General features: G+C 37.4%; 1 protein-coding gene across 1 annotated transcript in view; it reads right to left on the reverse strand.

Moving 5' to 3' along the window:
* UTRN (utrophin) overlaps positions 1-25,592 on the reverse strand; it is a 445,898-nt gene that overhangs the window by 344,035 nt on the left and 76,271 nt on the right. Inside the window, exon 4 of the mRNA XM_081094315.1 lies at positions 8,885-8,946. Coding sequence (XP_080950441.1) covers positions 8,885-8,946 — 62 coding nt within the window. The remainder of the gene's footprint in view (positions 1-8,884; positions 8,947-25,592) is intronic.

Consider the following 25,592-nt stretch of genomic DNA (forward strand, 5'->3'; position numbering starts at 1 on the left):
CACCCTCTGGTCCCCTTTCTCCCTGTATTTCTTTGCACTCTCTTTATGCCAAATTAAGTAAACTGATGCAATTCAGGCTCCTCACAACTATAAAATGTGTAGCTTAACCAATGAAATGAAGACTGGATGGTCTGGTGAAAGAATGAAAACAGCATGGCTTTTGACTAAAAGCAGAATGAGTTCAATGAAATGCCTAAAGTCTTTAAACACCTTGACAACGGAAAACTAGCAAGATGTGCTATAGTCACTTGAAGAATCAGAGAGTACAGGGCTTAATTTTTAATTCATCCTTAAAAATTCATGGTGGTCACCACAAGATCTTAAGATTCCACTTAGAAGTTTGTTTGGAAGGAGAGAGGGAGAGAAGAAAAGGAAGGAGAAAGAGGGGAACAAGAGCAGCAGATGGCTCAGGTGACATACTAACACCACCTTACCTCCAGAGCAATGATTTACACTGTATTCACGGAGGAATCAAACCAATGAATGTGCATGTGCCTTAAAAATGACGGTATGCTATAAAACACAAGCTACACCACATATGTCTTTCAGAGCATCAGGAGTCATACAGCAAGTAACAGAACTATTACCTTGATTTTGATAAGCAAAGTCACTGAGATAGTGTTCATAACACTGCAATGGTAAGGACCCATATGTGGGGCTCACACACCATGGACAAATAACCAGGCAAGGGCTGCTGGCTGGCTTAACCCCAATTCCACATGCACATCAGGCAAGGTCTGTAGGCAGACTAAATAGACAACACAGCTGATTCCATGTATGCACACCTGGCAAAGCAGTGGAGACGTTTGGAGAATGTGGTTCCTAAAAAGATGGGCTTCCGTGGCACCAGGGCGAGGCATTGGTTATGGCATTGACAACGGTAGCGTAAAGGTAAATAAAGTGCCACTTTCTTTGTTTACTACAGGAGAGGCAGCTGCCTGCCCCTTCATTTCCCTTAGAGTGTCCGTTTAAAAACATAACAGGCCCTGCAATCCCTCCTCAGATTACCCAAAATTTTGAAAATATTTATTTGAAAAAATATATGTATCCCTATGTTCATGGCAGCATTATACACAGTGGACAGAACATGGAAACAAGTGAAGTGTCCTTTGATAGATGATTGGATAAAGAAAATGTGGTACATATGTACAATGGAATACTACTCGGCCTTAAGAAAGAATGAAATACTGCCATTTGCGACAACATGGATTGATCTTGAGAATATCATTCTAAGCAAAGTAAGTCATACGGAGAAAGTTAGGAACCATATGATTTCACTCACATGTGAGATATTAACCTGAAAGCCACAAACAAACACACAAAACCAACAAAAAACTCATAGACAGAGACAAGTTTATGGTGGTTACAAGAGGGAAAGGGGGTGGGAGGGAGGCAGAAAAGGGCAAAGGGCGTCAAATATATGTTGACAGAAGAACACTTGGCTTTAGATGGTGAACACACAATACAATACACAGGTGATGTATTATAGAATTGTCTACCCGAAACCTATATAATTTGTTAACCAATGTCACCCCAATAAATTTAATAACATTTTTAAATGGTAAAAAAAACGTAAAACATAATAGGCCCAATTTTTTGATCAGGGACTAAATTGCCTCTAAGCTTCCAATGCAAGATAACAAACATCTGAACACTCACTCAGGAGGTAGACGAGAGACCTCACAAGGTGCATCCATTTGTCCCTCCAGGAGATGAGTGCCCACTGCTCTTTCTTCTACTTTCCATATATTCATGTGAAATTCTGTCCAGACTTTCTAGTCTTTTGCCACTGCCTGCATGCAACTAGTCTGAACTGCATATTCAATAAAAAATTGTGTTTTCCTTATATTCTATATTGAATAAAGGCCTTTTTGTTAGCAGGTTTGTTTTTTAATTTCCCTAGCAAGGAAAACAATAACAATGTCCCCAGCACCCCAGTAAGGCTCCCCTCATGGTTAGTGGCGGCTGGCTTCCTGTAGCAATTGCAGCTAAAAGCTTCTTAGGCCAGGTATAACTAGAAATGGGCCCAGTGCCCCCTAGCTCTGTTAAACAGAAAAGGCTTCTTTCCCTCAAAACCACCTCTCTTCACCAATCCTCTCTTTATAGCTCACTGGCCCCCACTGGCTTAGGCCAACCCACCCAGGCTTACACTTTAAGATCGCTCTAGCCCAGCCGTGGGCAAACTACGGCCCGCGGGCTGGATTCGGCCTGTTTGAAATGAATAAAACTAAAAAAAAAAAAAAAAAAAAAAGACAGTACCCTTTTATGTAATGATGTTTACTTTGAATTTATATTAGTTCACACAAACACTCCATTCATGCTTTTGTTCTGGCCCTCCGGTCCAGTTTAAGAACCCATTGTGGCCCTCGAGTTTGCCCACCCCTGCTCTAGCCACTCTGTAGAAAGTGGAAGGAAGGGAATGGATAAGGTGAAGCATGGAAAGGAAGAACCAGATAATAGGTTATTACAGTGATCCGTATGTTCAGAAATAATTTTCCAAGAAAATAATTATTTTTGTTTGCAGGAGGCAGAATATACATTTGGCCATTCTGGAGTGGAACCTCCAGGCACACCTGAGAGGCAGCAGCAGAAGATGCAGGAGCCTGTGGGAGAGGCCCAGGCGTCAGAGGACAGGGGGCTTTACCCTCCCCGTGGGAGGCCTCCAGCAGAGAGGGGGTCCTTCCTCAGGCCTAAAATGCCTGCATTGGATGTAACCAGCAGGAGGACTGGAAGAGCTGGGGCAGGATGGACCTGAGAGTTAAAGGGCAAGGACCACTTAACCTGGCATTTACCCAAAGCTGGCCCTGGGTGGTGACAGGAGAGAGTATAGTGATCCTGGAGGGGAAGAGTGGGCGAAATTGGGGGAGAGGGTTCGCACAGGCTGAATAGAAGGACACAAGTAGGCGGCTCTGCTCACTGCTTTCTAGGTGAAGGGTGAAAAGGCATCTCCTCTTAGCAGGTTAATCCAAAACTTGATCATTGATTACAAAGATTCAGCCTATAATACCAAATGTATTTAACAACTATAAATATGAATAGGCTCAGTCAAAATCATTTAAGTACTCAATATGTACAAAATACAGCTTGTTAAATTTTTAATTTTTTTATTTAATTATTTACTTAGATATTTATTTTAGTTTCATCAGAGTAACCAGGTGAAAGTGACTTTTGCAAGTGTAATGTTTGGAACCAACCAACAAACAAACAAAAATCAAACAGAATGAAAACAAAACAAGCAAACTTATATAATATAGCCAAAACCTATCTGGAAGCTGTTTAGGAATATGGAATACATTTTATTGTTTGCTTTTGAGAGGTATTGGTGAGTAAACATAAACTGAAACTTCTTAAGGGGCCACTTGAATGGTTATGGCCCCTAAGACACTTAGTTGAGTGTTTTATATGCCACACACATATTCATGAAAATAAATCAATGCTAGACCCAGTGTGTAACCGTGGAGCTCAAATCTCTACTGGAAATGCTATTTACTGTCACACAAGGAAGCCTGGACAGTCTCCTTAATGAGAATTTTAAAAAGGCTTAAACACCTGCAGGATGCTTTTGTTGCTCCCTCCTCTACAAACCTCCCTACACATCTTTTCCCAATTCTATTTTTATGACTATCAACTTCTAAGATGAAAAAAGGAGAAAACGATAGGCCACTAACAGCAACGTCCCACTGTCTCCAAAAGGAACACATTTGAATAGCTCTTCACGTTGAAACCTATAAAAAAAATGCTCCAGATTTCCCCTTTTCTGTTCTATCTATTTAAATGTCAAGTTTGGAATAGTAACTAAATGAAAACTTGGCTCACCTTTGTTTTCAAAAGGGGAAAAGCAGAAATATGCCCAACTCAAGTTCAGCATTTTTAAGTTTGCACATTTCTACCTCTAACCATTATGTGTTAAACCTTTTTTTTGAGAATCGCCTCACTAAACCGATAAAAGAGCTTCAGCAATTTGTACGTCTCAGCTCTGCCAGATGAGAAGCTCTGAAAGTCATCCAAAGAAAATGCAGGCTTAAAGTCAGAGCACATTTCCCAACAGTGAAGCAACAAGGCTGGTCCCCCAGGAGACCAGCCCACTAACAAACCGAAGGCTCTTCAAATTAGAGGGAACAAAACACTCACGCTTTACCCACCAGAAAATGGAATCAAGTGGGCTTACTGAGCCAATGCTTTCTTCTTCCATTTCTGTTTTAAAATATATATAATAGCACAGGCCAGGGATACCACAAGTTTTGGGTACCTGAGGGTTTTAATTTAGCATTTCTAATTATAATCTTCCATAATGTTTCACAATAATGCCTCTCTATTTCTTAGTAATATGAGGCAAGCAATTATGATCAAGTGTGTCTCATAGTTAGAGAAATAAAAACTAAGAGACCTGAGAAAATTGGCTAATAATCTGCCAGAGGTCAGAAATGCATATCCAGCAAGAAGTGCTTAATTTCCTAACTCTTAGCTCCTTTCGATAATCATCTTCTTCTGAGCTTTACATAACTTTTCAAAATCCAACAACCATACGTTTTTCTATACTGTGTGACTTCTCAGGATAACCAAACTCCAAAGCACTGCGTACTCGGTGAGATATTAACAAGGACTTACAGCAAATTATATATATATATATATATATATATATATATATATATATATATATATATATATAGTGAATGCTGTCTTAGCGATCATATTTCTTTTATATAGTTAAAAATTGAAATATGGTTTTAGTTCCATAGTATTCAGTATTCTCAAGCTCTTTTCCAAATCTCTTTTATCAAGGAATAAATTAAGCCAATTTTATGTTTTAAAACTCATTTTCTTCACTCTAAATTTATAGGTGGATCCTATTTGAAGACTCCTACCCAATAGACAAGGAAATGATACCTATTAAATCCAAATGGCGATTTAATAAACTTTGCAGCACACATCCAAGAAACCAGGTAAATATCAAACAGATATTTTGAAACCTTTGCATAGTTGGATTTGTTTGTTTTTGTGAATAAATGCAGCAAAATCCCCGAAGCATTCAAATCCATGAAATAACACAGTTTATGCCATTTTGCTCTCATTTCCACATCCTATCTCTTTCCAATCAACTTCTAACTGGTTTATAGATAATATAGTACTAGGCATTTAAATGTGTGTTTCAGTCATTGCCATTCATTTACTTATTACGTCTATAAGTACCCACTGGATGCTCGCGGAGTGCCTGAAGTTGTTTCAGTGAACAAAACAGACAACCCTGCACCCATGGAACATACCACCGTCTAGGAGAGGAGAGACAAATACTTTCAGATACAATTATTTAAATTACATTTATGATGAGTGCTTCAAAAGGTAACACTTTAAGAGTATAGAGCAGCCGTGGGCAAACTACGGCCCGCCGGCCCCATCAGGCCCGTTAGAAATGAATAAAACTAAAAAAAAAAAAGACCGTACCCTTTTATGTAATGATGTTTACTTTGAATTTATATTAGTTCGCACAAACACTCCATCCATGCTTTTGTTCCGGCCCTCCGGTCCAGTTTAAGAACCCATTGTGGCCCTCGAGTCAAAAAGTTTGCCCACCCCTGGTATAGAGCATACCCACCCTACTTCGGGAGCTCAGAAAGTGTCCTGAGTAAGTGACATTTAAGCTCAGGCAAGGAAGAGTAGCAGTTGGCCAGGAAATGATGGAGGAAGGAGTTGTGTACAAGCCATGGGAAGACCCTGGGTGGGGGCGACACAGACTATGTGGCTAGAGCATAATGAGGAGGCAAGAGTAGAATAAAATGAAATAAGGAGTAAATTGGGGGAGGGGCTAACTATTTAGGGCCTTAAAAACCGAATACAAACAATGAGCAGCCATTGAAAGATTTTACAGGAAAAAAAAGCGATTATTAAGCTTACAGTGTAAGATCACTCCAGCTACTCTGTAGAAAGTGAAAGGAAGGGGATGGATAAAGTGAAGCATGGAAAGGAAGAAGCAGTTGGCAAAGTATTACAGTGGTCTGTGTGTTCAGGCATAATTTTTTTAAAAAAGGTAAAGTTGTGGATTTCATTCAAATGTAATATTAACGTGTGTCAAAGACTTCAACTCATTAATTAATGAGGGAACCAGTAAGGTGTTAAAACTGGTTCAAAGTAGAATTCAAAATGCCATATGTTTATGTAAAGGAAAGGTGAAATAAATTTTTAATAGGTGAAAAACAGGTCTCTCCAGGGGGCAATAATCAATTGCATCCCAAGCTACTTTACATTTTTATGAATATGTATCATTTGCATGACTATCTACAAGTCACAGAGTTGCACAGCAACTCAAAAATAATGGACGGTAGATAACCCAGATAGATTAGCTGGCAGGGCTCCCACTAATCTTTTCTGCCAATCTTAAAGTCTTTCACAGATTTTCCTAACTCAGATAACACTGACTTGGCAAAAGGTGTCGATAAATATGGAGAGGAAGAGACAATGTTGAATATATAGGGTACTGGAATCAACAAAGACTTGACGTTCAAAACTTTGGACGGGGAGGAAGCCACAATGTTTTTAATGTTTGGAGAAGGAGTTTAAAGCAAATTCCTAAATGGCAGAAGATGCCATCAGGGTCTGTTGGATTTCCTACCACATGGGACTGGCCCTATTTCTTCAGAGAGGCCCACACCACAGGAAAGCAGCGGACTTGATCAAGAATTCTATTTTAAAGTTCACCATGATATACCAAAGGGCATGGATAAAGTAGGAGTGACATACAATTCATCCCCTTCAACAGGATTTTTTCCTTGTGCTAGCTTCTCGATTACCTAATGATACTATGCTCAAATACAACCTGACACCAGCTCTGCGGGAGTTAAGCCGAGCAAGGAGTCTATGGGAATCTCCCAGTCTGTTCCTTTCCTGGTCACCAGTATGGAAGCAGTCAGACTTATGGACTTAAGACAGCCAGAAGAAACAAAAAATAAAAGAATAAAGAATAAACAGCCCTCACCGGTTTGGCTCAGTGGATAGAGCGTCGGCCTGCGGACTGAGGGGTCCCAGGTTCGATTCCGGTCAAGGGCATGTGCCTTGGTTGTGGGCATATCCCCAGTAGGGGTTGTGCAGGAGGCAGCTGATCAATGTTTCTCTCTCATCGATGTTTCTAGCTCTCTGTCCCTCTCCCTTCCTCTCTGTGAAAAATCAATAAAATATATTTTTTAAAAAAAGAATAAACAAATAAAAAAATAAAAAATAAGTATATATATATATATATATATATACACACACATATATATAGTATATGAAGTTTAACATATTCCTCTACTTCATTATATCCAAATATTCATAATTTCTTTGATACATTTGTTCTAGACTCATCCAAATTTCTTTTTTGACATCTATTTCTTATTAGAAGTAATCTAAAAGAATTTTTTTCCAGGATCAGCTCAACTTTTAATACTGTTTCTCCAAATAAAACAAGCTTTTAACTTCCGTGTCATTTTAACATAACTTCAACTTTTACTGAGTGGTAACATTACTTGGGCTTTTCATTGTCCTGGCAATACTTACAAGCCTCCTGGAACAAATGATTTGCATGGGACTAAAAGCCCTGATCTAATGTTACAAAATAATATATACATTATAAGTGTGCAATTTTAAATATCAAGTTCATAAAATCATCTATCCTGAGACCACTGGCAATCAAAGGCACCGGAAGGTTACCTATGCCTCTACAACAAAACAAATTAAAATTTACCAAAAAAAAAAAATAATAATAATACCTCTGTCTGCTTTGGAATAATCCTACACAGAAAACCACCAATTGTGCAAGCACTTCTATATGCTTGACCTTTCTGTCAATGTCAGACAGTTTTCACGCTCCTTACATTCTCAGAGGCAAGATAAAATTTCCCTCAACAAAAAACTTGCAAAACCTAAAAATTCATTGCAATCAAATAACGAACTTTAAGCATTGTGATGTGGAACAATTTTTATCTGCACTGCTATTCAAAGTAATCTTAAAACACTTTCATTTTGTTTCAAAGAAACAGCAATGTTTATTTTCCTAACCTCTGCAACCTTCCCAAGTAGAATTTAAAAAAAAAAATAACTCAATTAAAATAGCTTTCATACTATTTTAAATACCATAATGGCATTACTCTGAGAAAGGTTTATTTTTCATCTTGCTATAGTGTCATCCTACAACCCAACCTGAAAATTTTCCTCTCATCTCAGACTCAGAGAACAAAATTCCAGTAGCCCCTGGATTACCCAGAGGCCCCAGGAGGGAACCAGTTCAATAACCAATGGATAACTCTATTAGGACAAGTTTAAAAAATAGTGTTGTGATTCCTCTCTTCAGCTTACTCTGCCCTTGAGCAAAATATAAATCAAAACTTTGATTATAATCCAAGTGGTAAGAAATACTGGGAAAGAATACAACTTTGGGGGAAAAATTGAGGAAGTTCACAAGAAAAGAACATCGTAGGTAAGCATTATTAGCCACAACCAGTGTAAAAATCCCTAAACTTTTCTGCACAGGGTAGAACGGCTGCCTGAATGATAACAACTTGATCCTAACCAGGCAAAATTATATCACTTTTTTAGTTAAGTGAACACAAAATCTTCCCAATGATATACTCATTTCCTAAATGTACCCAGGATTCAGAGAGGCAAAAGGAGCAAACTACTGGCTTAATGTCCAGAGACTGCCAGGTGAAAATAAAGAGCCATTTGCACCCTGAACCATTTAAACAGAAATTCCACTTCGACCTATCTTAGAAGAGAATAAAAGAAGAATACGTGTATCTATATATTTTTTGTTAGATGACATTTCATGGGGAAAATTCACTGTACTTCCCACTAAGCTCCATCGATCAGAATGATGCATTTGAATCATCGGAAGGTTTTGGAAAGTCTTGGTTACCTTTGAAAAGCGAGCATTTATCCATTTGGTAAAGGTCTTCTTCTGCACGTCATTGTGTTCATCTGTGGGAGGGAAAAAGAGAGAGAAGGGAAAAGTATGAGACACTGGACCTTCAGTAAGCATGCTACACCAGATCATCTCTATCCAGAGAGTTTTAAATGGTGCTACTGGTAGACTCCATGAGGCACAATGATCCCCAGCTAATGAAGAATGTCATGGCTGACGACCAGCATTTATGGAGCCCGCTAACACAATTATGCAGCACAGGGAGGCTCAGGCACCTTTCCCAAGCATCGGTATATTGCCAGCAGCCATTAAATCCACATTTGTAGGATAGAACTATCATATGCAATACAGACTTGCATTTTAAGTAATATTTCAGCATAATAAAAATGTCAGCATGTTCAAAACAAAAATCGAAAATATCCATTAAAAACTAAGAAATTCATTATTTCCCTCCTTTTCATATGAGTTCTACGCCTTCCAAAACTAGTTCAAGGTTTAGTATGAGTATAGTATAAGGTTTATAGTCAATTCCATACCCTATTTCCTATAGAAAGAATGACATGGCAAGATTTGAATGATCTTGTTCCATAAATATGATCTATATATTTTGCAAGTAGAGAAATCAGTATTTTTAAAAAATAATTACAAATTCATTTTTCAAGGCACAAATGAAAATTGACCTTAAAAAACTAAAGCTTCCTGAACTTCTTGAAGATGGGCAGGGTTATTTAGTTGGCTATAAGGAGGCCTAGCAGTACAACAAATAGATCAAAGGGCTTTAGAACCAAATAGACCACATCCCAATGTACTAGCCTGTGGGCTTGGGTAAGTCATTTAAGGGCTCCTGGCCTATAAACTCCCATATGTAAAATGTGGATAAATAGCACCCAGCTCATAAGGGCATTGTGAGGATTAGTGACTATAAGTGGAAAATACTTGGCAAAGAGCTGGTGTTCAATTCTTCTTTGTTCTTGTTATTGTTGTTAGTATAGTATATGTATGAACAAATCAGATAGACATCTATTTTACCCTTTCTGTTACTTCTGATCATATCCTCTTCAATTGCTCACCAATACGCTAATACAACCAGCAAGAGTCATTGCTGTTTAAGTCCTACAAAGCAACCTGTTAACAACCCCTAAGTAGTTCTGAAAGCTGCCCAAGGAGCATCTGGAACAGTGCAGAAAGCTGTTATATACACACTGCTGGTTCCACTACCGTCCATACCACCAGGCTGCGCGAGACCCACCCACCCCCCACCCCCCGCCGCATGATAACAGCAAAATAATAAGAGAGGAGACCCCACTGTGCCCTGCCCTCCATCCATCAATCTGAAGGGGCTTCCTCCCACCCAGACCTCCTCACTCAGCTCTAACAGCATAATTTGAAATTCACCCCTGATACTTCCCCATGTCTGTGGCGTCTTTGGTCCTTACTCTCTTCTGGAAGGAGAGTTTGTAATGAAAAGTCATTCTTGGAATAAATATAGCAGCAGCTTCAGGAAAGTGCACTTCTATAGATCCATAGGGTAATTGGAGACTGACTCCGGGTCACAGAGGGGACAACTGGAGAAAAACAAAGCTGCTCTCTAAGAAACTTCTTGATGTTAATTGTGCTAAGCAGAGGCCTTCCTTCCAGAGAGGACAATGCAGATGCAGATGAACACAATGCAGATGCAGTCAGATTTCTGCATCTGATCAATGCCACATATCAGCCATTTATTAACCTAGAGGACTTGCTTACACATTCTGAATATCCCAGCCTTGACCATCACACCCCAGAGGGACAGAGCTCAGATTATACACAGAATATAAGGCAACCAGATACATCAACCTGCAGAGAGCCTATACCAGCCCACCAATATAAATATATTAAAATCAGTGTTCAGAGCATTTGATAAATCCAATTACTTGTCCCACTACTTTCAAAAGATTTATTTTTGTAAATGTCGCCATATCTATTATTCTTTAATGCTACAAATATATATGTCATAAATATTAAATTCTGTTAATTTTATAACCTTCATACAATTTAAGGATGTTTGACCATAAAATAAGAAAAATTCTAAGGGATAATATTACTACATTGTATTTTTTTCTTAACCTCTTTTCTAGGTATTTAGCCTTCTTATTTTCAAAAACATATTAAATTATCTAATACTATATAAGGTCCTCAACAGGTATAAAGTAGAATGAAGTACCCATCACCTTATCAAATGATAAATAAAATCTTTCAATTTTATCAAATATAGAATGAAATCAAATTTTAAAGATTCCCACCATACAGAGATGTTTATAAAAATCAGTGAGGTAATGTTTCTACGATAGTCTTTGATCTTTGAGTCCAATATAAAATAAAATATTGGCTTGTAAAAGATAATCAAATCCAAACATTTCAAAAACACTCCAAAATTCATCAAAATTCTTTTCTATTAATTTTTGTGGTATAGTTACAGAGGAAAAAAGGATTCATATTTCATATTTCAATAAGCCTTAAGTTCACATTTTACTCTTTACACACACACACACACACACACACACACACACACACCCCCCAGACAGGAATTCAGTAAAGTACAAGAATTAGCCTGCAGCTTTTCGATTATGAGATTAAAAATGTAACAGCTTTGGAACACTTGGTAGTATAGAACTGCCCTCCACACCACAACAATTATGACCTTGGCCCAGGTCTCTGTAACAAGGAGGTGAAAATATACTAGCAAAGTGGTAGCAGGACATCTCAAAATCTAAGTCATGCTATTCTGATCAATCATTTTGCCTTCCTAGAAATTTATACAGAACTCCAAAAGTCTCGAATTCTGTTAACTCTCTATTATCAATTAGTTAACTTACATATAACTATATTCGTTATATATGAATTAAATGAGTGAGTATAATTTACAGTCTAAATATATTCTTTCTGGTTCCCGAACTAGTATTTTCTTTAGATTTGGAGTTTAGAAACACATTTAATTTCTGAAAGCCTTTCCTGCCTCAGTAAATCTTACCCATTAATGACCTTTCTCCATTAGAGGGACAAACACGGGACTGAATTAGAAGAAAAATGTGTTAAATCCCTTAAGGCTGATTTTCCAAATTCTTCCTCTAAATATTTTGCTCTTCTTAGAATGCTTTTGACATGCTCACGCAGATCCAGGGCCTTGGCTGCTGCCTAGCCTGGAATTTTATTTCTGTGATGGGTAAGAGAAACGAAGCAAGAAACATCAACAAAACTGCCTGATAAATCTTCAAAGAAACGAGTTAGAAATTTATTTCACTTCACCAGCTCAAATGCATATCAAAAATGCCTTTAGCAGAGCTTAGCAACAAATCTCAATGTAAACGTTAAACTGGAAATGGGGCAGAGAAACTAGGAGTTGCATCCCCTAGGGAAACACTCACACACATCTCAGGAGCACATACACCACCATTAAAACTCTACTATTAGAGAGAAAGCATGACCCCTTGTACACTTTTCAAAGCAACTGAAGAGTGTCCAATTGGCTGGCAATAACCTGGGTTTCATAAGATGCAACTCTTCAGAAAAGAAGTCCTTAGAATTTAGGCCAAAAAAGAATATCTTGTTGGATGATTTCAAACTTGGATTGACTTTATGGAAGCCTCTTTCAAGAAATTGAACACAACCTAGAAAGCCAGTTTCTCATTAGCAAAAGGAGATGATTTCAGAAGCAGTGAAAGCATTTCAGACCACCCTCTTTTTCCCAGTATGTGAATCAACCCCAAAATAAATCTATTACTAAGGCTTAGTCATTCTCCTCTCCCGCTTTGTCATACCCAATTTATTGGTCTCTGAAAAACACCAATTCATTTATTCAAACAATATGTATTAAATTGTCATACAGAAACATAAATATTATGTAAATAATCTGTAAAATACTATAAATATATAGACAAAGAAACAGAGACAAGAGGAGACAGACGGCTCAAATGCAGAGTGCTTAAATTCCTGAGTCTGTTTCAAAATCTGACATGCTCAGAGGATCTGGGGGGGGAAACTTAAAATTAAAAAATGTGCTTTTCAAAACTGTCAAACTACCTAAATGTATAAGAAATTGTGATAACATTTCAAATTATATTTTTGTAAGTTTGTTGCATTTATAATTTGAAGTTCTTAAAGTAAAAACTGCATTTAAAACAGACTTTTGCTTCACTCTGTACAAAGCAAAAAAAAAAACAGTTGATGGATGGTCTCTTAGGGAGACGTGGAGATGGATGGAGTGAGAAGGAAGAGGAAAACAATTCACTTTTCAAATGAGAAGCTGAACCCAGGGACCAAAGTTAAAAGAATCTCACCCACATACTACGTCGCAGAGTCACAAACAGAACCAGGTCTGACCACCTCCTGAGCCTATGTTCAATGCACATCCAAGCAAGAGAAGGTCAACGGGAGTTTCATGGGGAAAACCAGTGTTTACAATATATAGTGAAGGACAGATGAAGTTTGGTTCTTGCAAAGATGGGAAGAAAGGCATTTTAGACAGATTAAGACATAATTGAATAACACCCTCTCCATTTCAGGCTCAGACTAAATACCAGACCCTATAAAGAAGAGCACAGTTAATAAAATATAATTATGTATCTATAAAAAAAACACAGAGGACTGTAACATATAATGATGTCAAGACAATAATTCTAAAATAACCCCATCTTCAGAAAGTTTTCCATCCTGAAAACAGTTGAAACCCATAAAAAGGATCAAGCGTACAGAGTTAGAAATATATGTTCAAAAGAAAGTTATTTTCTCCAAATCATTCTTTTTTTAATTCTTTATTGTTTAAAGTATTACATAAGTCTCCTTTTCCCTCCATTGACCTCTCCCCATCCACTCCCACGCCCACCCCCCTGCACATGCCCTCACCCCCCTACTGTCTGTGTCCATTGGTTATGCTTCTATGCATACAAGTCCTTTGGTTGATCTCTTCTCCCCCAGCCCCTCCCCTGCCTTCCCTCTTAGGTTGGATGGTCTGTTCGATGGCTCTATTTCTGTTCATCAGTTTATGTTGTTCATTATATTCCTCAAATGAGTGAGACCATGTGATATTTATCTTTCTCCAACTGGCTTATTTCGCTTAGCATAATGCTCTCCAGGTCCATCCATGCTGTTACAAATGGTAAGAGTTCCTTCTTTTTTACAGCAGCATAGTATTCCATTGTGCAGATGTACCACAGTTTTCTAATCCACTCATCTGCTGATGGGCACTTAGGCTGTTTCCAAATCTTAGCTATTATAAATTGCGCTGCCAAGACTATAGGGGTGCATATATCCTTTCTGATTGGTGGGTCTAATTTCTTGGGATATATTCCAAGAAGTGGGATTACTGGGTCAAATGGTCAAAAGAATGTCCTTATAAAAAGATACAGATTCCTTGAAAATCAACCTGTTTAAGTAAACACATGCTCTGTTAGCATGACCTCTGACCCATCCACTTGGCTCCCAAATTCATTACAATTATGGAGCACTTGGGTTCAAGAAAGTCCGCAGCCCCACCTTGACTGGATAGACAGTTTCTATTACTCTCAGCATTGGAGGAAAATGTTTCAGCTGAGACCCAGCCTAACCCACTAGACTGCCCACCTTACTATCACGGAATCACAGTGCATAAGAGCAGGAAGGAAAATAAAGAGGCACCTCATCAACCAGAGACCAGAAATGTCAGAAGCTTGCCCACAACATGCAGTTAGTTGGTGTCATAAATAAGTCAGGATCCATGCCTCTTTATCTAATACTTCTCTAGCTCCCAAAATTTTTTTTAAAAAATATCTTTATTCAAATATAATTCACATATCATACAATTCAGCCATTTAAAGTTTGCAATTCAGTTTTTGGTATTTTACATTATTAATTTTTAAAATTGTGGTAAAATATATATTACATACAATTTGTCATTATAACCACATTAAAGTATATAACTCAGTGGCATTGATTACATTTTGAGTGTTATGCAACCATTGCCACTATCTGTTTCCAAAACTTTTTCATCCACCCAAACAGAAACTCTATAATCACTAAGAACTCTCCTCTTCCCCTTTCCCCCAGGCCTGGTAACCTCTAACCTTTCTATTTCTATGTATTTGCCTCATCTAGATATCTCATATAAGTGGAATCATATATCTGACTTCCTGTGTCTGGCTTCTTTCACTTAGTAAAATGTGTTCAAGGCTTGCCCATACTGTAACATGTGTCAGAATTTTGTTCCTTTTTATGGCTGAATAAATAGTCCATTGTACATACATGCCACATTTTATTTATCCATTCATCTGTTGGTGGACCCTTGGGTTGTCCTACCTTTAGGCTATTGTAAAAAACGATGCATTGACAACTGGCCTACTAGTATCTGTCTGTTCAAGTGCCTGCTTTCAGTTCTTTGCGTACACTATACCTCCCAGGGGAACTGTGGGGTCATACGGCAATTCTATGTTTCGATTTTGGAGGAAACGCCAAACTGTTCATGTAGTGGCTACACCCTTTTACACTTTCCCCAGCAATGTACAAGGGTTTCAATTTCTCCACACCCTCACTAATACTTATTTTCTTTTTATTATTATAACCATCTTAGTAGGTATAAAATGATATGTTGTGGTTTAGATTTGCATTTCCTTTACCACTAATGATGTTGATCATAAGACTGAGTTTTGAAAATGCAAAAACTATTAAGCAAAACCCCCCAACCTTTGAGATATCCTGAAGATGTTCTGAACTAGTCCAACTTCAACAGCATGGCACCCCAAAGTATCTAGGGTTCAGAGATGTTCTTTTTCATTTATCCTACACAATGTTGCAAAATCATTAATCTAATACCCAAATAATTACTTTCAGAATTAGATAGATCCGTTAAGTCCTGGCCATGTTCTAATTTCGGACTTTACCTATTTTCTCCTTGATGAACTCCTCAAGTTGTTTAAATAAATGCATAGGAATACAAGAGGGAATATATTCCTACTTTCACTTTCTAGAGCTTCTAAACTTAATCTGAAGACTATCTGTAAGATTTATAGACATCTGGTAATGTTTGAAGCCTCTCTGTAAATAGCTTTTAAAAAAACTATTAATGTCTTAATTATTAACCTTAGTATATGTAATGCAAATGCAAAAGAACAAGGACTCAACTTATGGGGACAGTAATTATAAACTTGACATATAAATACTTCACTTTGGACTCTTATCCTGGAGCAAAAGAGTTTTATTACAATCAGTTGAAATGTCACAGAACAAAGAGAGGTTATTTAGGAGGAACTGAATGAGTCATAAGGATGATGAGTCACTGTCATGAAAAGCCAATAGAAAACTAATTTTTTTTTAGTTATTGACAAAATTTAGACTTAGTAAATAAAACTTCTGTGAAATCTGATTCTTCACTTTATTCCTATTAGGTAAAAGTCCATTATGTTCTACAAACGCTACAGAAATCTCAAAAAAGAATGACTGCTTCATAAACAGATATCTCTAGATATATGAAAATTCATGCAAATTACTTTTCATGGGAATGGGGAACAATTTTTCGAATGTAAAAAAACATTCCACTGATCTGACTTCAGACTTTGTCATGACAAGTTCTACTTTCCAAAATAAGAAAAAAATATGTCTTTCCAGCTGTTAAATATTCAGCATTTTTTTTCTGAGTTTGCTTCATTTTTTCCATATTATGAAAAATCTAAGAGATTTTTTAGATTCCTTATGATAAAACAATAAATATAAACAATAAATAGTCATTCTCAAACAAAAAAAAATCTTATAGAAAAAAACATCAAAATAAAAAGAAAACACTTTCAGAACCCAAATAGCTTCCTGCACTCCTTTATAGGAATGCTACTATTATCTATAAACCTGATGTAGAAAACCTTTACCTGTGTACCATGTGTCTTCTATAATCACAACTTTGGATCATCACACTCAGATACAAGTATATATATAGAGAGAGAGACTGAATACATAGACTAAATGAATGAGCAATGTAGATGCCAGTGATAACCTTCCAAAGCCAACAACTCCAGTGAATTAAGAAGTGTGGCAATATAGTTTGGCTTCCCTCCTAAGATCTACTTCAATTTAGTTATCTGTGTGTCATCAGCTAAGCAGGAGAGTCCCCAGGTAGCCCCAAGAGCAATGTGACTTCAAGGAACTCAAGGATCAAAGAAAAAGCATTTCCAGGTCATCCAGATTAGATGCTAGCAAAAGTTTAGACAATTTTAGAGGCCAGAACATTCCCACAAACAGAACTATGAGCTATCATGACCACACCCCAATATTTGCAGAATCTCTGGAGCCAGGACTCTTCCCCTCTTTCGTTGTGTTCAGTACCCATTTCCTTCTTCTGACTGCTTTAGTTTTTTGAACATCCAAACCTCCTCCATCCTGCCTCCCTGAGTATTCTTCTTCAACATCCCTCCCTGGACCATTCTAGAATTCTCAGCCATAAAGCCTGCCTGGCGACACCAGTCCTGGTCACCCTACAGCAATCCAAGAGCATTGGAGTCTCTTTCCACTACTTTTTTTCTTGAATGTTTTTTTGCATCTTTTCTTTCTCTTCTTGAAATTTCCTGTATGATGTCTATAATAGACTTTTAAAAATATCTACAGAGAAAGGGTAATGCTATATTTATGTCAGTTTAAATCAGAGGCTTCAAACATTTTGTGTTCATGAACCTCTAAAAGAATTCCTATGTATGTTTTTTTTTTAAGTTGACAGCTAATATTTATGGTAAATTTAAATAGGCAAGAAAATATAATTTCTAGCATATTGTTAAGGAGCTTCAAATTTAGCTCTTCAATTAATAGAAAATGTCTTCTCTGTTACCTAACTGGCAAAAGCTAGTCCTCATTGTCAAACTAGTCACCTAAATCAGACTTAATTTCTGACAAGGGAAGTCTGATTTTAGTTTTCTATCTAAAAACCTTGTTGATATCTATCTCCAGGACAACAGCTCACTTCAGAATTCTCATTCTAAGATGGGTTGATGGATGGATGGATGGATGGATGGAAGGATGGATGAATAAAGATGGCAGGCACAAAGCCTTGTTCCTAGATGTAATAAGGCACAGATCATTTTTAATAATTTTTAATGAAGTATTCTTTGTTTTGCATTCTTAAATTGCTCCCTTTCTTGGTGCCTAACAGCACTGTAATGCAGTGAGATTTGAGAAGGGTGAGAGATGGTTCTTTTTGTTGATAAATGAAGAAGGGGAATCCTGAAAGGAAAGATGGGAAGGGAGAAGGCAGGTACCTAAGATGCCTCCCCAGGTTCCTTAACCACAGGAAAAGCTGGTCATAGGTCAACACACATATTCCAGCATGCAAACCAGGCTAGGGGCTCACAGTTGTCCCAACCCAGGACAATACTCCAGAGAAGGGGAGCTGTAATTTAATTAGAAAGGCTAAATGCCAGAGGTGGCCAATACAAGGCATCAGCTATCTTGTCACGATTAACACCAGAGATTTGGCTAATTAATTTAGTACATGTGAGAAATGTGTTTTTACTGTGGCTTGAGAATTGGCACTGGTGAAGTTAGTGTTATTCAATGAATGTGAATTGGCTAAAATATTTCATATACATGCTCCACCACTGATTAAACAGAATAAAAATCTGGCGAGATGAGGAGACTAGATCCCTTAAGGCCCTGTGTTCAGCCATTGGCTAGGAGGATTCTAGTTCCTGATGCTGACTAATTCCTTTAACTAAATCCTCTCTCTAAAACAGCACTGTCCAATAGAAATACATGTGAGGCATATACATAATTTTCAAGTTTCTAGTAGCTACATTAAAGAAGAGGAATAATTAATTTTAGTAATATGTTATTTAACCAATATATTCGAAATATTCACTTTAATACATGCGTAATATTTTGAAAACTACTGATATCTAACATTTTCTCTTTCTTACTAAGTCAGTATTTTAAATATATTTTTTATTGATTTTTAGAGAGAGAGGAAGGGAGAGGGAGAGAGAGAGAGAGAGAGAGAGAGAGAGAGAAAGAGAGAGAGAGAGAGAGAGAGAGAGAGAGAGAGAGAGAGAGAGAGAGAAACACTGATGAGAGAGAAATATCGATCAGCTGCCTCCTGCAACCCAGCCATGTGCCCTGACTGGGAATCAAACCAGTGACCTCTTGGTGCCTAGAACAATGCTCAATCCACTGAGCTGTACCCACTGGGCTAAGTCAGTATTTTAAACAAAAATATTTTAAAGTTATAAAATCATTGATTCAGAAATTCTGGAGATTTATCTTAAGGAAATAATGAGACACACAAATTAAAGATATTTAAAAGGATGTTCTTCAAAATACTCCTCATAATTGTAAGACACTATAAACAATCAAAATGTCCATCCATGGGAACTACTTAAATGTATGTTTTGTGCATAAATACAACCATTAAAATGATATTATAAGGAAGAACACTTACAGACATAGAAAGGTTTTCCTCAATATGTACATTAAGGAATAAAAATTATGGTCACTAAAGAGTATATAGGGCCCTAACTGGTTTGGCTCAGTGGATAGAGCATCAGCCTGTGGACTTAAGGGTCCTAGGTTCGATTCCGGTCAAGGGCATGTGCCTTGGTTGCGGGCACATTCCCAGTGGGGAGTGTGCAGGAGGCAGCTGATTGATGTTTCTCTCATCGATGTTTCTAACTCTCTATCCCTCTCCCTTCCTCTCTGTAAAAAATCAATAAAATATATATTTTTTTAAAAAGAGTATATAGGGCATATTTATGCACTGTGTACATAAATGACTAGGGAAAAAAAGAGCCAAAATATTAGTATTGTTTATTTCTAAGAAGACCCAGAGAAGATTCTTATATCCTAATTTTATTAGCTATATATTCTTATTTTTATAATAAATAAAATAGAATACTCTGTACCATTTTTTTCTTTAAAGCACCCACCTGTTGCCCTGACCGGTTTGGCTCAGTGGACAGAGTGTCAGCCTACGGACTGAAGGGTCCCAGGTTCGGTTCCAGTCAAGGGCATGTACCTTGGTTGCAGGTACATCCCCAGAAGGAGGTGTGCAGGAGGCAGCTGATCGATGTTTCTCGCTCATCAATGTTTCTAACTCTCTATCCCTCTCCCTCTCCCTTCCTTTCTGTAAAAAATCAATAAAATATATATATATTTAAAGCACCCACCTGTAAACAGTGTATTTTTCTCCACGTGGATGTGGACAAGTAGGAGAGGAAGAGAATGTAGCAGCCAAAAAACTAAATTGAGTGAGAAAGATCTCTGTCTGCTTGCTTTTTTCGGGGGGGGGGGGGGATAAGAATAAGGGAGACTTGCATTACCTGTCATTACATGCAGACAGGAAGGATCTAGGAGAGAGAGAGATGGGATGCCACACTCAATACCCAAGAAGGGCTCTCTGATGGAACCAAACCCTACAGGATGGATGACAGAAATACATGAGGAGCCAGTTTCTCAGCCAGATGCCATTAAGGTCACATATTTCTAAAAATGAAACTCTCCTGGTTAAGTTGCTTTTCTTGTATCTGTCTTTCCATTGAGTGTTCCATTCCAGTCTGAAGAGATAATTAGCCAGATGAAAAATAACAGTACCTATGGGGATCCATCTCTTCCCATCTTCTAGTGTATTCATTATGAAACACTGTTGAAGAGGAAAGTGCATCATTGAAAATAAAATATTTGCAATAAATTCAAGCATTTCTAGGTAAAATTATCACGATAATAATTAGTTATTAAGATGGAAAGGCAAACATGGAAGATTAATACAAAACCAAATGTTACTGACGGATCACACCAAGCTACCAGACTGTCTCAAGGATAGAATATTTTACTCACTTTAAGAAAATGAACATAAACCAGGGGGGAGGAGGGGCATAAGGAGTATCTGTTCTTTGTTCATATACTTTAATGAAATACCACCCACTAGAAACATAATTTTCAAAATAAAAAATGGAATATTTTAGATGTACTTTTTAAATTTATTTTCTTTATTTTAATGTTAAAATGTTAAGCCATGACAAGTTAAAACAATTTTTTTAAAAGGAAGGGTCATTGTAATAATTGAATTTTCAAAATTTCAAGTCCATTAAAATGCCATCCTTTGTCCAAGATAAATATTTATAATAAGCAGGGAAAACAAGCCAGAAAGGAACACTACGTTTCTCCTTAAAAACTCAGGGGTAAAGACTTTTTCCCATGGACTTCACAGTTATGAAATTGGCTCATGAAGCACAGCATTCTTCACTTAAAAGTATTTACATTGAACGCTAATAAGTAAAATAATTTAAATACTGAATCTCATGTTGAAAATGTATACTGTCTCATTTTCAATTTACATAACTAAAAATTCACATGATCTATTAATATTTTTCACTGAAAAGCTTATTCAGGTAGTGATGGACAAGGGAGATAGAAAAAATCTACAATATGAACAAAAATGCAAGAAGCCCCCTATTCAAGCCTTTACCCCAACATTCTAATGTTATCCTCTATATCGTTTATCCTCTCTAAGAACTGCTGAAATTTAGGATCCTGCCTCAAATCAGCACCTTTAATAGTCTTCTCTGGATCTGACGTTTCTTTGCCTTTTCAGAAATTTGTAAACTCAGTCTCTGGGTATAACAGACTTGGTAATTATCTTCTGCATAAAATAGTTCCTTTTTTAGTCTTAAATGTTCCTCTTTGAAACATCAAAAAGTCCATATTAATTTAACTTAGTTAACGATTAATTTAATTAATTTAGTTGAAGATTAGAAGAACAAGTTCATGTTTGCTCTTCTGAAATAAATGCTTTTATGACCAGTAATTACATTTTCTCTTCACTTTTATCATTTTAGACCAAAGAGTCCTAATCATTTTAGCCCGTTTTATAAAAACATCGAATGTATTCGCTCCAGGACTTAAGTTTCCTTCACTAGACTTCTCTCGCTGTTAAATTAAAACGGGGACCAGCGTCTCGGGGAATAATCCATGTGTACGGTCACCCTTAGCTTTGCAAAGGAAGGGTAATGTTCTGTATTCTTTCCTGTTTCCTTCCTAATCACACCCTAAAAACTAGTGCTAGTGTCTTTTTTTTTCATTGCAGCAACTCCCAGGCCAGTGTCTTCTGAGAACACTACAATTACTTCCTCCCTTCCGTGACCCTAGATTAAACAAACATAACTCGTGAGGACAATTTTTTCTTAAAGTTAGCAAGACAGTGAATCAAACAAAAAGATTTGAACAGATAATCTTTCTTTAAAGCTTTAGCACTTCTCTAAGGACGAGAGTAAGTCAGCAAACCTGAACACAGGATCCTGAAGAAACATCTGCACACCATGTTCCAAGCAGCACTACTCACAACAGCTAAGAGGCGGAAGCAACCCCAGTGTCCATCAATGGCCGCATAAACACAACGTGATATGTGCATACAATGGAATATTAATTAGTCTTTAAAAGGGAAGAAGATCCTGGCATACGACACAACATAGATGGACCTTAACGACCTTTTGCTAAGTGGAAAAAAGCCAGTCACAAAAAAGACAAATACTGTACAATTCCACTTGTACGAGGTACCTACAGTAGTCCAATTTATAGAGACAGAAAGTTGAATGATGGTGGGTATAGTTTAGGCAAAGAATAAAATTGAGAGTTATTGTTTAATAGGGACAGCTTCACTTTGAAAGATGAGAAGATATAGAGATGGATTATTGTGATGGTCGCATAGCAATGTAAATGTACTTAATATCACTGAACTGTTCACTTAAAAGTGGTTACAATAGTAAAATTTATGTTATGTGTAATTCACCACAGGGGGAAAAAATAGGAAAGGAGAGCACATGCAATAAATATTTTTCATTTCCATTTCAACTTGATTTTCAAAGAAGAGATATTTGGTATGTCTTAGTTCATACATACCCCAGCAAGACAAAGGGGGAAATTTCACTAGGTTTCAATTTCATCTTTTAGAACTTTTATTCTCAACAAATCATCTTTTTGGAATGTAAATACAGGTAATCTGAATTTTAGAATCAGAATTGTTTTCATTAAGATGTCTCCAGACATCTTATTCAAGAAGGAACTATCTGTCAAATTCATTGTGGTAGATACTGCTGGTTACCTACACAACCCTTTCTCCCCCTCTTTTTTACTAGTCAAATCTTGTTTTCCTTGAAGCAAGGTGGTAGTTATAATACTCACCTCCCTTGCAACTAGGGATAACCATATGGCTCAGTTTTTGGCCAATGGCATGCAAAAGGGTGTTGGGTGAAACTTCCAGGAAATCTATTATTTCCCTGTCAAAAAATTAACAATTTCATTTGGCATAACATGTTTCCCTTGGCCTTCTACTTTTCTCCAAAAAGGCAGAGGAGCCAGTTTCCCTGAGCAGGTAACCAGTCTTGGATTGCCTACCTACAGACTGAAGGTTACTAGAGAAAAAATGAACTCTTTCTTCATTAAGCCAGAGTAGAAGACTTTCTCTTACTTTTAGGTAAATTCAATCTTAACTCAACCTGTTACCACTGAGATAAGTCTGAGGGAAGAAATTCAGAAATATTTCTGGTCTAGAAGATGGAGTTAGACATTCTACCTCTGTAAAAGGGATATTGATAAGACTGAATTGTAACTCCCCCATCTAAGAAGTAAAAGACAAATGATTGAAGTAGTGAGATGAAGGCATGAAGGATGCTATCAGAATCTCAATCCACAAACAATATTTTTCTTAGTGAAACTAACCTTCATTAAATGCTTACTGCACGCCAGCCATAGGGGTAATCACTTTACACAAATTTTCTCATTTCATCCCAACAACCTTACAAGGAAGAGCCTGTATGCCCAGCCACTTTATTGAACTGCTTTTTGATAGGTATAGGCCTTAACTCATTCAAACTCTCTGATTTTCCTCCTAAGTAAAGGGGGAGAAAAATGCAACAATTAAATAAAAGATAATATAATCAACATATGTAGCAAGGGGAACATGGTTCTCAACAAAAAGTGATTGTCATTCATCAAGAAGAGCATACTGCACAAATTCCCAAGAAAGAGCTAAACATCAGAATCCCCTGTTGAATTTCCTCAGTACAGATTCCTTGCGGCCAACCAGACTTATTGAAGCAGGAGGGTGCCCAGTCATGCATAGATTGAGGAGGGGTGGGGGTTTGGGGGAGGGGGGACTCTGGACCGCAGAATGTACTCTCAAGATACCACTTTGTTGCACCAAATCATTAGAGAGCTTATATACCTAAGCCACACTCGGGAATCTGCCCTCTGCCCACACAATTGCCTTCACAGAACCTACATTTCAAAGAATGCTCTCTGATTTCACTAAGATTTAAGAGCCTCTCTGTAGTTTATGTGAAATTGCTTTAGAGGGCAATGTGCATTGCCTCCTCTCACTTTGGGACCAGGAATAAGGCAGGCTGTGCTGATAAATCAGAGTTCTGCTTTCTCGTAGACCCTGGTGCTATTTCATCCACTCACTGTATCACTTGGTCTTGGCTGCCAGGAAGTTCAGAGCAAAGTTTTGTACTACAGTTTTCCTCAATCACTTTTTAAGTATCATGGAGATAAGTATTATTTTAACTACTTGCTTTGCTTTGGGAAGATATTTGAAAACATTTATCACAAAATCAGTCCAATGGATTAAGGAAGATTTAGATAAGCCAAAGCAAGAAAATTTAAACCACCCATTTTCATCCATTCAGAGATAACCACTGTTAACATATTTGTGTCCACCTGCCTGGACATTTTGGGCTGCTTATTTTTTTTACAAAAAATGAATGAAAAAGAAAATACATGGCATTTTATGGTCTTTACTTAAAATACACTATGAGTATGCTTCCATCATAGTACATACTACTATTCTATAATGTCATTTTTCAAGATACACAGGTGTTTCATTGACTGACATTCAATAATCCTTGTACCCATTACCACCCTCTTATACATTTTCAATGCTGTTTCTGTTTTTAATTTTATAAGCATTTCTGTAATAAACATACTTGGAGTCAAAATTTTGTACACATACATGATTCATTTATTTACTTATTCATTCATTCATTCATCCATTTAAAGGACAAATTCTTAAAAGTGTAAGTCAGGCCCTAACCGGTTTGGCTCAGTGGACAGAGTGTCGGCCTGCAGACTGAAAGGTCCCGGGTTCGATTCCCGTCAACATGTACCTTGGTTGTGGGCACATCCCCAGTAGGGGGTGTGCAGAAGGCAGCTGATTGATGTTTATCTCTCATCGATGTTTCTAACTCTCTATCCCTCTCCCTTCCTCTCTGTAAAAAATCAATAAAATATATTTTTTAAAAAGTGTAAGTCAAATAGGCATCTCAGTAGCCTTCAACACTCCCTGCCTTTCAAAACATTCTTTTCTTATCTTCCCAGATTCAAATTCCTCCTTCTCCTCTATTCCTCCAGTTCTTCTAAATGTCAGATATTCTAAGAGATCAGTCCTGAACCTTACCTCAATATATTTGCTCTTACTAAGTAGTCTTTAATCCACCCTTATAGTCTCAAATACCATCTATGTGCAAAAGTCCCAATGTTGTATTTGCAATCCAAAGCTCTCCACTAAATTACCAAATTATATGTACCTAGAGGCCCGATGCATGAAATTGTGCAATTCATGGCCCAGGCCCAGCCTCATGGCCCAGGCTGCCCCGCCCACTGGTCATTCCAGAAGATCATTCCAGAAGGTTGTTCAGGAAAGTCGTTCTGCTGTCCAGTCTAATTAGCATATTAG

The sequence above is a fragment of the Myotis nattereri genome (assembly GCF_964212035.1).
Source record: "Myotis nattereri genome assembly, chromosome: 6".
NCBI classification, from domain to species: domain Eukaryota; kingdom Metazoa; phylum Chordata; class Mammalia; order Chiroptera; family Vespertilionidae; genus Myotis; species Myotis nattereri.